Source organism: Zerene cesonia, chromosome 19 (genome assembly GCF_012273895.1).
Source record: "Zerene cesonia ecotype Mississippi chromosome 19, Zerene_cesonia_1.1, whole genome shotgun sequence".
NCBI lineage: Eukaryota > Metazoa > Arthropoda > Insecta > Lepidoptera > Pieridae > Zerene > Zerene cesonia.
In genome coordinates this window covers 7,594,647-7,607,352 of record NC_052120.1, presented here as the reverse complement: position 1 = coordinate 7,607,352, position 12,706 = coordinate 7,594,647, and the positions used below count along the sequence as shown (strand labels likewise).

Genomic DNA, 12,706 nt, shown 5'->3' with positions numbered 1-12,706 from the left:
CGATAATATAACCTGTGAGATTTAAGTGTGGGAGTCGAGTACGCTTGGGCACGAATTGGGCCAGCTCGCACCGGGGAAGTACCACACCCCCACAGAAAACCGGCGTGAAATAATAGCATGCCATTGCGTTTCGTACGATGAGTGGGGGAGCCTTAGGCTCATTTCCTTTTCCGCACTCTTCTCAGTCCATTCCTTTTTTCCAGTCATCAATCCTTTCCTTATCCCTTACCCCTTAAAAGCGGGCAGCGTATTCGCAGAGGTCGGAGTCTCTGCGAATGTTCTTGGGCGGTGGTGATCGCTTACCATCAGGCGAACCGCCAGCTCAGTTGCCCGTTATGATATTAAAAAACCTTTCTGGAATATGCGCGTGAATATCAGAAAATACGCGAACATCTATAGCAACCTAGAAACTAACGAGGATATGTATGAACCATTCATACATATCCTTGTTATAAAATAGATATCTTTTGAGTTAGGTTATAAGAGAATGCAAATAGATATATTAATGCACCGTAATTCAGATTTTACAATACATATTATCATTGTAGGTATAGTTAACAATTGATTATTGCAAGTTGAATACTTCCTGATTGCGTATAGTTGCAAATATCTTTTGATGTGTTTCCACTTTTTTTATTAAATATCTAGAGCATATTTTCAGGTGCCTATTAGAGTTCATTTTGCCTCCGGAATGAATTAAGTCTCTCACACCACCAACACTACGTAAAAACAGGAACTGGACCTTTATTCACTTTACTAATGGAATGGTAAGTACTACGTACGTGTTTATTGTTTTCATGTATTTACCTATATATGGTATAGATCCAATAACGCCACGTTGTGTATCAGTCATTTGCAAATCACATTTTGCAGCTGGCAACACGTATGAGTATCCCACTGGCTCTATAATAGCTGCTATGAGGAACAACGCCAGGTTGAGTGAGTATCGTACGTTGTACCATCCCATTCCTGTAATATATAAAATATATAAATATGTATAAATAGATAAATACATATATGCAACATAGACGTAGAGTCGCTCATGTTGAATGGTAAATCTAAACCGTTCTCGAAGCTGCAGATCATCAATGTACAAACATAAATAATTTTTAACATTGCAATATATGTAAACATACATCCATTTAATTTTTTAAGCACTTGTTTCACATTATTGATGTGACACAAGTCAAGACGAAACCTCCAAAGTACGTTAATATAATTTGTCGTTGACTACTTTTTTACATTAATTGCTAATTGATAAAATTATCAATTGAAAGGTGTAATTGAAGTATTACCTTACTAGAACGAAATGTTATTTGTACCTAAGCATTAATAGCGTAGAATTGTTATAATAAAAAAACATTCGTATAATTATTTAGTAATATATTTAAAGCGTCGCGTTGTACATTCAATGAATATACGATTGATTATGTGTTTTCCTTACACATAAGTCACAAGGAATTACATTTTACATATCCGGTGCGCTAAGGCATAACATACGAATATTTTCAATCTTTCAATAAATAAAGTAATTTTTAGAGATCTAAATTAGATACATTATAAAATTGGTTAATTAGAATTAAATTTAATATTGCGCATGTGTCATTGATTATTATTTGTTAAATATGTATAACATACTTACTTCACTTAACAGAAAAGACTTTTAAATCATTAATATTTATACAAAACATGTTACGTACTTCACATATATTATTCTAACAATTTTTAATGCTTTTACATATGACGAGTATAAATAAAATTTAATTACTGTCCGCCTCTTATATTCCTAATTTGCAGTATTTTCTCAAATGCTTGTAGTTACATATTGCATTATTTCACTCAGTTTTACTTGAATATTCAATATATGAAGAACTATAAGTTACTTAGTTATATAGAGTTCGAAGTATGATAACATGGTCAATGTAATCAAAGCGATAGCTTTAAAATTTCATGTGATACATGTAGTTGATAATACATATTATGTATGATTAATATTAACTTTACACTTAAAAATTAAGATTCAAATACAGAACCTGCAGCGCCTTGTACCACATTTATTGATTACAAATTTTAAGTAAAAAAAAAAATAAACAATAGATACTCATTGATTAATTTATCTTAACTTCTTTTTACTCTTGTTTATTATAGTATTTGTATAAAGCGTGTACTGATAATTTAAAATTATAATTGATTTTATAGTCTTGAAAACGGAATGGAATTTCATTTGTTCTATTGTTGATGATTAAATCATCGCTTATACAAGTAAATATTTCCATAGGTGTGTATAATGTTTATCCTGCTAGACTTCTTATTTTTTTATTTATTTTTTTTTATGTCATAGCGGGCAACTGAGGTGGTGGTTCGCCTGATGGTAAACGATCACCACCGCCCATGAACTTTCGCAAAGGTAGTGCCTCTGCGAATGCGCTGCCCGCTTTTATGGTGTAAGGGAAAAGGAAAGGATTATCGACTGGAAAGAAGGAATGGACAGGGACGGGTGAGGGAACGGGCCTCCGGCTCCCCCACTCACCGTACGAAACACAGTGGCATGCCACTATTTCACGCCGGTTTTCTGTGGGGGTGTGGTACTTCCCCGGTGCGAGCTGGCCCAATTCGTGCCGAAGCGTGCTCGACTCCCACAATTGAACACAATATATAATATTAAGTTATTTAGTTTTTAGGTGTTTGGGGACCTATGATATAACATATGACACTAGGTAGTACCTCACTAGATTAAACAAAAATAAATAAAATGTCTAACAGAATAACTAGATACATAATACAAAACAATACCTGCGACATCCAAAGCATAATCAACACGATTCATTATATTTTTGTATAAATTTGCAAACGATGATCGTAATGATAAGGATTAAGGACCATGCATACTTTTATTTTGTTATAGTTACGTGTTATTTGATAGAAGTTGTGATAATACTAATCAAAGACTTATGATATTCATATTTATCTGAGAAGTAAGTAATCGTGTACATTTTATAGGTAAGTACTTAATCAGTCATACATTTTACAAGTCATTATAGGACCTTAAATATAAATCTATTCAATTTATTCGAATGTTTATTACATTCAATAAATTTTTAAGGTCAGGTGGATTTCAGTCAAATCTAAATACTAGTTAGTCTTAATCTTAGTGTAGTTTACTGTATTATTGAAGCTCACAATTAATAAATCTCGTGTGGGGGAGAGGAAGTTGAATCAAATCTTACCAAAGGGTTTGGAGGGGTGGGAGGGGTAAAATGCCACTCCAAATTAATCTTCAGTTTGTTAATAGCAGCTGGGTGATAGTGAGTTTACGTATAAAAACCTACCAAACATAAAAGACCTCAACATACATAAGATAAATTTAAATTTGTTTAGACAGGAATATATTAAAATGCAAGTTCATTAAGAAAATACGATAATTACATGGCATTGCTACAGGAGAACAATGAATATTTATTTAGGTTTTTGCTTTCCCCTGATTACAGAATTTTGTGATCAAGGGAATTGAAAGAACAAAAATTGAAATTTACTCTCGTTATTTATAGAATTTTGTACTTTATGGTCTTAAATAAGAGGCGTTATGATTTTATTGCGTATTGAGATACTCGTATTTCGTCATCTATTTATTTCAAAAAAACCCTATGTAGAAAATTCTATTTATTTTTTAAAGACTTAGAGAAGAAGAGATAAAGTCTAAGTATGGATGCTTTATTTTCATTTTTATTTTTTTTATGTCATAGTCGGTAATGGAGCTGGTGGGTTGCCTGTAAGCCATGGTAAGCGCCATCTCTACCCATGAACATTTGGAGAAGCGTAAGGTCGAATGCAGACATTATGACTCTACAGCCGGATTGTCGACTTCAAGCTTAAAAGGAATTAAGGAAGTATTGACTAGAGGAATAAAGAAAGAACTGGAAGGATAAGGAAAAGGATATGGGCCTCCGGCTCCACCACTCACCGAACGAAACACAGCAGTATGCTATTTCACGCCGGTATTCTATGGGGATGTGGTATATGCTCTGTTTTGATGATTGTATGTTTGTCAATCACGTAAAATGGACTACACAATTTTTTTATAGTAAAAGACAATTATTAGTTTCTTGAAAATCCATGAAGTGCATAATTTTTTAGTTGTCGAAAAGGCGGAAACCTAGGATATAAAAGTGTTTTTACGATTTCATTTATTGGTATATAGTAACCTTTGATCATTAATTAGAAATTGAAATATCACATGAATAAGTCGACAGGTTACACTGGATAAAAAAAATAAACAGTATACGTTTACTGTGATAACGGCTTGAATTGATAAATAATTTTGAATTTTATTGCGCTTTGATAATACTCCAGTAAAGTAGTAATTTTTTATTTAAGTATTTATTTAAAATAATTAACGTAAAATACACAGACTATGAATAATTAACATTTATATTAGGTGCTATCAAACTCAAAGATGTCAAAGTTAAAATACCTAATTCAACAATTGAATTAATGTTAGATACTATGACAAACATTATAATTTTATACATTATAACATAAAGTGAAGCACATAGTTATGTTGAAAAAAAAAAAAAACAATGTATTATAAATAAAGTCTCCAAAGTAGCTACTAAAGTAACTTCTATCAGATTCTATGAAACACAACAAACTTCTACTTATGAAAACTTTCTTTCTTTACTTTCATTTATATAATCATCTAAAAAAAATTACCTGCTACGTTCAGAGCAAAATCGATGTCAACTGCATTTTTTATTTCTTTACTACTAACTTCACTAGATATAGTCAATTTATCTTTCACCATTTTGTTTTGTACACTCGCTATTATAACAAACTCATGATAATTAAATTAATTTCTCTAGCGTTGTAAGCGTTTCAGAATTTTACAACAATATTCGCGACCGACACTTCCAACAAACAGATCATAATAAAAAATATTTGTTCGCACTGTTTCTTTATGTAAGTGTTAATAATTAGGATTATGGTTCCATTTATTTATTTTGTTCCCTTATCATTTATGTACTGAGGCTATTGATAATCTGTGTTATCTTAAAGACAAGCACATAAAAAATGTTCGTTGACAAATTTTAATTGTCCGTGTTATATAAGTGAACAAGTGAACGGCGATATTACAGACATCGGTAGGAAAGTGTATTGACAAAACTTTTTCACTAACAAAATCAATTCAGTTCGTTTATAGTTCCATAACTTATGTAATAAGATATAGACGAGAACGGAATTAACAGTAACTATCTTTGTTTTCGGTTCAGAAGTTCATTGAGATTATTAAGAACAAACTATCAATATTATGTATTTGATTCAATAACAAAGTGGTAAGTAAATATGGAAACTAATTATGAAGACCATTTTCCAAAATTGTTACACACACATATAAGTAAGAATGCAAATACTTTAACTCGTCAAACAAAACACAAATAAAACTTTTTTGCATCGTATTTATCAATTAAATAAGTAGGACAAAGGCCAAAGTGTGCCCTCTTTGAGTGAACACAGATTCTAAATGTATGTAGACCAAAGATTAACGATTGGAGTCGGGTTTATGATAAAATAATTAATGTTTTGAATGTGGGAGACGTGCACGCTTCATCACGAATTAGCCCAGCACGCACCGAAGAAGTTACCACACGGAGGATCGGTGTGAAATAGTAGCATGTGAATGCATGCGTTTCGTGAGTTGGGGAGAGCCGTTGTCTTTTATAACCATCTATCCTTTCGTTATGCTTTATTTCTTAAAAGGGGACAACGCATTTGCAGGGACTTTATCACTGCAAATATACATGGGTGGTGATGACTGCTTACCGTGAGGCGAACTACCAGCTCGTTAACCGCATTTAGCAGTTAGTTGGCCACAGTTTCCTACTTATTGTTATTAATAATATTATTTGCATCTGTAAGCAATAGCCCCTAATGGCTAAAGGAGCCCACCTTTTTATACTACAAAATTTGCTAACGTAGCAGACATGACCTATTTACACAGTTGTTACACAAAAACCTAACCATATACCTATAGAGGCAAAAAACATAGGGCATTTGAAAACACATGCAATATGTAATTTCAAAATAAATTATTTTAATGTTGTGTTCAGCCACTGAAAAGAGACTCGAAATTTCTCCCCGATTGACATCGATTTTTGTACGACGATGCGGGATAATGGGTGAGACAGATCATATAAACTACTTTTAATACTACTTGATAAAAATTTTCTCTTTCACAGATCTAGTGCGAATACTGAAAAGAACTAGATCTTTTGAGCTAGTGTAGTGCTAAATAAAAAATGATCAGTAACGGCCATCCATATTCCCAAAGAGCACTTACATAGTGACTTCCCTTAAATGTACTAGCACTCACTTGTCACTTGTGTCACTCTTAAATAAGGTAGTCAGAAATTTAATCATTCATTAATTATTAGTCTTGTAGGCTAGGCTTTGTAATTAATATAAGGTGATATTCTAAAACACTAAATAACAACAACAAAAATTTTACATTGAATTTTTTTATTTATTTCTATTTAGATAAGAGAAAAATTAAAAATGGAAATGTATTTTTTTAAACAACAATTTAGCTAAATTGACCAAATTACTTTTTACTAAAAAAATTGCCGAAAAATATGTAAAATTAAATTGAGCAACATCCCATCCTCATTTACGATAACAACCACATCGTCTATTTGATGTAACATGTTTTGGTTTATTTTTGTTCGCTTTAAGCATTTGTTTTACAATTTTTTGATTTTGTATTAAAGTTTCAACGTCTTCTTTTAATTCTCGTATCATTGTTTCAATTGGTACGAGATTGTGTTCGTATATCGATGTAATTGTTTCTTGTAGCATAACATATGAAATATTTATCTTTGACAACGTGTGGACATTTATTTCTTTAGTGTGGATATTTTCTTTTTGAGATAAACCTGAAACGATAATTTTATTATCAAGTGGTTATATACTTATATTTGATATTACCTTTTAACTTACCATTAAAAGAGTTTGTATATTTTTTATTTTTCAAATTATTATTTACTTCCAATACTACATTTGTATTAGCATTTACTGGGATTTTGATTTTATCCTCGTTCACTTTTATTGTGGATTTAAAAACTAGTGGAGCCTTTGTAATGCTACTAGGCAAACATTCAGAGTCGAAAGTCTTTAGTACCGTCTTCTTATTGCTATCTTCGACTAGATGTAATGCAAAATCTAAATGGATCAAATTATTTTCAAATTTATATTTATTTGGTGATTGTTTTGGCATAATGTTTGTGTCTGGTTCCTTGCCTAATATACCATATTTGCGTTGAGCTTTAAGAAAAGGCATGTCTTCCTTTCTCTTATCAACAATTTTGGGTATTTCTTCCCTGTTTTTAACGTCAAGCAGTTTTCCTTTTAATAATATTTTTTGTCTAGTGACATCTTTGTCAGTAGTATTACGAGAAATTTCATTTATTGCGGTAAAATGTTTATCATCTCGTTTGTGTACTATATCATCACTTAACTTTTGAACTGAACCTGTTGTTAAATTAGACTCATTGATCTGATTTAATTCCGTTGTTATAAGTGTTTGATCAGCTGGTACATTATACATTTTAGCTCCTTCAGGATATTTTTTAAGACTGCTACTGTTTAAATTGGATGCGCTATTTTGTAGATCAGTAGCATCCATATTTGAAGCTTGATTTGACTGATTATTGTAGGGTCCATTTTTGTTCACGTCCTGGTTATCTTTTGTTATTATGTTTATATCGCCACGAAAATTATGGATGTTGTATGTGGATGTTTTGGCTATTACAGGGGTTGAATCTTGAATTGAATGAATTGATCCATTTTCAGATTTAGACTTTAAAGACTGTGACAAATCAATGTTTGAGCTTGAAGGTATTTTTTGGTACACCTCTATTTGTGAATTATTGTTAAAAGATGATATAGAAGTCTTATTTGTTAATCTATCAAATACGTCGGGTTCATTTTTATTTTCTGTATTATTACATTGTGATGTTACACTTTCATTGTGAAGGTAATCTTGATTTGACATTTTCTGCATGGGATAAAGTTTGTTGTTGATTAAGCTCATATTTTCTATATTTAATGGAGCTTCTTCATTCGATTCTCGCTGAGGATCAAATAAAACTTGAGGACTTGTACGCAAAATTGTAGAACATTCCTTATATAAAAGTTGTTTAACATTTGTCTCATTTATTACATCGTTTGGAGTTTTTGCAACAGTTAGATCCTCATTATTTGATGTGAACGATAAATCATCAGGTGCGGTAAATTTGTTTATTTTTAATAATTCTACGTCATCTTTCTCAGGCGGTTTATATATTTTTATCGAGGAAGTTTTTTCGAAGCTTATATTGACTGGTGGATAAAAGTTATCGATTTGACTGTTGCTTTTACTTATTTCCATCTTTGCAACGGGTTCTTCCTTTAATTTATTTAATTTTAGTATTTCAATATCTTCGTCATCTACCAATAATTTCGAATTATTGTTTTTATTTAAAGTACTGTTAATTCCACTCTTGCTTGCATTTGTGTCTGAGGACTTCTAGAAAAGTACTTACTCATTATAATAATTATATTTTTATAATTTTTTATTGCAGCATATACTTTCCTCAAAATAATTATATCATATGCAAATATTTTTTTGGCACGAATTGGGCCAGATCGCACCAAGGAAGTACCACACCCCCCCAGAAGAACGGCATGAAATAGTAGCATGCTAATGTGTTTCGTAGCCGGAAACCCGTTGCTTTTTCCTCAACCTTCCCATTCCATTTCTTTATTCTAGTCGTAATTCTTTTCCTTATATCACCCCTTTAAATCGAGCAATGCATTCGCACTACAACTACTACTAATGTTCATGGGCGGTGGTGATCGCTTACCATTAGGCGAACCACCAGCGCAGTTGCCCGCCAACTATTATATTTAAATATATATATGGAAAAATCATACTTAAAAATAAAGACAAACAGGTAATTAAAAGGTTACCTTAATAGGGGCTATAACAATTATGTCTTTGTTTTTAACTAATAAATCCTTGTTAGTTTCTTTCCAAGATGTTTCATTACTTGGTTTTAGATCTTTGTCTTGGTTGTCCTCTTCGGAGGGGGCAGTGGAAGTATGCAATTGTTCGAATTTTTCCTCAGAAGGCAAATTTACAATTCGCAAATAACTCAATTTATTGCTATCACCTTTTACCATATTGTCAGATCTTTTCAACTCTATGAGAGGGGGTGCAAAAATGATGGGTGCTTCATTTATTTCATTAAAAGAAATTTCATCGTTTTTACTATTTATTTTTTGATCTGCGTTGTTGCTTTCGATAACAGACAAAGTTATTGTATCTGGAAGTACGGGCGCCACAGGTCCTCCTGTAGCTGGCATAATGCTATCTTTTGATATAGATTTTAACATTTTATTTTGATTTTGGTGGAATACTCCATTTTCATTTTCTACTGTGTCTACGCTCTTACTCGATATACTTGTTTCTTTACTTTTAGGCGGTACATAAAACGCTTGTAAATATTCATTTGTGATTGAGGGTATTGTTTGTCTTTTGGATTTAGATGATGTTTCCATGCTATCTTTTCGTAAACCAGGTTCATCGCATGGTATATTAGGATAGGTTATCAGAGAATCTGTTTTTATGTCATTTTCTAAAAAGGAATCTTTCCGTGGACTAGATGATCGTAAATAAATTTTATCTGATTCGGTATTGTTAGGAATTGGATTTTGAACCACGACACGTGGTTTTTGGGTGGAATATTTCTCTTCATTCACAGATTGATTCATTTTTACAGGCTCATATGAATAATTGTCTTCATCAAAAGGAGGATCTAGACATCCACCTAAAATTAGAGGAGATTAAAAAAAAATTGTATAGATATCGATATCGATATTTATATGTATATATACGTTTCAGTAATTTTAAAACATAACTAATATTTAATGATTTTGAGTGTGGGAGTCGAGTACGCTTCGGCACGAATTGAGCCAGTTCGCGCCGGGGTAAGGTACAACAGACATAGAAGATCGCCGTGAAATAGTAGCAAGCTAAAATTTTAAGTATTTCATTCGGTGAGTGGGGGAGACGAAGGCTCCTATTTTCACACTTTTCATAGTCCATTCCCTTATTCGTGTCAATCTTTTCATAATCTCCTAAAAAGGGGAACCACATTTGCAGTGGCCCTACCTCTGCAAATATTCATGGGCGGTGCGGCTTCCTATACATAAAAAAATAATGTAGGTATGTATATTTGATGAGAAATTTACAAAACCATTGAAAATTAAGATATCATGAATTCAAATAAGATTATACCTGGTTTACATTTTCCTAAAAACATTTTTGGACGCCTGATGGGATCATCGAAGTGTTCACCTTCAAGGATATACTTTTTCGTAAGGCCAAATTTTTCTGTTCCATCTTTATCTTCTATTTCACTTGCATTTGATGGCTTATTTTTATTCGGTTCAGGCATATAGGTGTAATCATCATCCTCATTTTGATTTCTTAAACAAACACCTGCAGAGAATGAAAATGATGCAAAGAAGTATTTTATAAATAACAAGATAACAGAATATTAAATCTACCTGGCTTAAAAAGATGTAGGAATTTCTTCTGCGACTTTTTCGTAGTCTTTTTGTGTAGTTCAGAATCCATAAGTAAATTGAATGACGTTATTGTTTGATCACTATTAACAAGACGAAGATTATTTGCATTGTTTGTATTCCCTATCTTATGCATAGAAAATATGTCTTTATTAGTTTTATCATCTTTATGCCGTAGCTTTATCTTTACATTTACAGGAGTTCCTGTTGCATTTTTTGATAAGTCGTTCGTAACAATTTTATTGCAGGGCCCTGTTAGAACTTGAAACGATAAATTCTCCACCAGTTTATTGATAGCAGTTTGAGCGTCCATGATCTAAAATAAATATCACCACATTATTGCAATTAAAGATAAAACAGACATTTATTTATGTCAAAATGAATAAAAAAATACATATTAAAAAAAACATACCTCATTGAACATTTGAAAATACAAGCATTAAAATAACAAAAATCTAATTAGCGTTATTGAATAACGTAATGACAAGAACAAAATAATTCAACCGATAATTTATTCACCAAAAACAATAGAGTAGACAACACGATTACATCGCTTTTTTTCTTCACTATGTTTGAAAGGTACATGTATATAAGTATTTGTTTTGGAACAGTCTATTGATTGTACATTCGACTTATTTTTTAAGAACCCTAACGCAGTGCATTTAACAAGCAAATCGTGTAAAATAATCTTAAGCGGTAATATTTCTCTTTCCATGGCACTTTTAAAATGAGCTACTCTTACTTTAGGATTACATTTTACACTGGTTATAAAAGAGTTGAAAGGTGTCTTATAGGTACTATCAGATAATCTAATATAATAAGGATTAAAAGAAAAATTTAATTTTGGTGGTTTAACTACTATTCCAATTTCGTCTAAATGGTTTTTGTATTTATATTTAATGTTAGGTTTATAACAAGCTACAGATCTGCTTAAGTCTTTATATGCTTGTAAGGCAGTTGAGTCTTCATTTGTATTAATTTTACAAATAGGTGTTATGCTCAAATTCTTTATTTCGTTGGAGACATTTTCCAACAAAGGTGAGTTTGGAATTGTTGTAGTGGAAATAGTTTTATTTATTTTATAAGGATTGTAATTAAGGTCATTTTTGGTAATAATGTTTTCTTTTATAACAACATTTTCATTGACGCACGTACTTCTGTTTTTTATATCTGAAAAAGATCACAAACAAAAAGAAAATAAATAAATGAAAAAAAAAGATAAAAGAAAAATGAATAAACAAATTTCCAATCCATTAACCTTGTTTTATTTTAAATGTTTCTCTCGGAGATTTTTGAGATATAATGCATGGATGATCATATTTATTTCCCTTCGAATCTCTATTTGCACAGTTGATAGGGATAGGTCTTGCTATTTTGATATTGGCATCAATGCTATTAAAGTGCGACTTGGAATAAATTTGATGATCACTAAATATGTTTTTTGTAATATCACCAGCAGCTTTATTCAAGTAGGCAAATGAATTTGAGCACATTAAATCAACGCAAGAATAATAGTTTTGAATCAGGTTCTGATTTTCTTTTAGCATATTCATTTTTTTCAGTTTAATTTTGTATGTGATAGGAACTGAGTACGTTATCGATTCAGCGTCGTTCGTCCATTTAATTTTATCAATATTTTGAATACTAGAGACTTCGGGAACTATTTCGAGACAACATTTAGATCTATTTTTAACTAGAGATGTAAATTTAAGACCAATTGTTGCGGTCGCCATTGATTTATTGATCTTTAAAAAATAATATAGATTAACTGAAAACAAAATTCAAATAAAATATCCACAGGTCACAAACAATGATTAGACTAAAACGTTTTTTTTTTGTTTGCCTTATTAGAACTTAAATAAGTATATGATGTACATACCTCAATAATTTTTTGTAATATTCAGATGGGTAAATTAAAAATCCATATCACTTAAAAATTTTTATCATTAATTTGAATTTATATGAACAAAACGAAATTAAGAGATACACAACGTGCGTCAATGTCACAAGGACGTAATTTAATTTGTATATAATACCAATGAGGTTATTATAAATTCGATTAAAATAGTTTTGCAATGATTTTACT

The 12,706-nt window shown here is 31.4% G+C and overlaps 1 protein-coding gene across 2 annotated transcripts in view; it reads right to left on the bottom strand.

Annotated features, from left to right (window-relative positions):
- The window catches only part of LOC119834448 (synaptic vesicle glycoprotein 2C-like), an 8,789-nt gene extending 3,920 nt beyond the window's left edge, over window positions 1-4,869 (bottom strand). Inside the window, exons 1-2 of one of the 2 annotated variants that reach the window (XM_038358809.1) lie at window positions 4,711-4,869; window positions 808-969 (exon numbers count right to left, since the gene is read on the bottom strand). In XM_038358809.1, coding sequence (XP_038214737.1) covers window positions 808-969; window positions 4,711-4,801 — 253 coding nt within the window. In that variant the 5' untranslated portion in view covers window positions 4,802-4,869. Of the gene's footprint in view, window positions 1-807; window positions 970-2,793; window positions 2,848-4,710 lie in introns of those variants that run through there. The other variant, XM_038358810.1, reaches the window with a different exon arrangement.
- Between the last annotated feature and the right edge of the window lie 7,837 nt (window positions 4,870-12,706).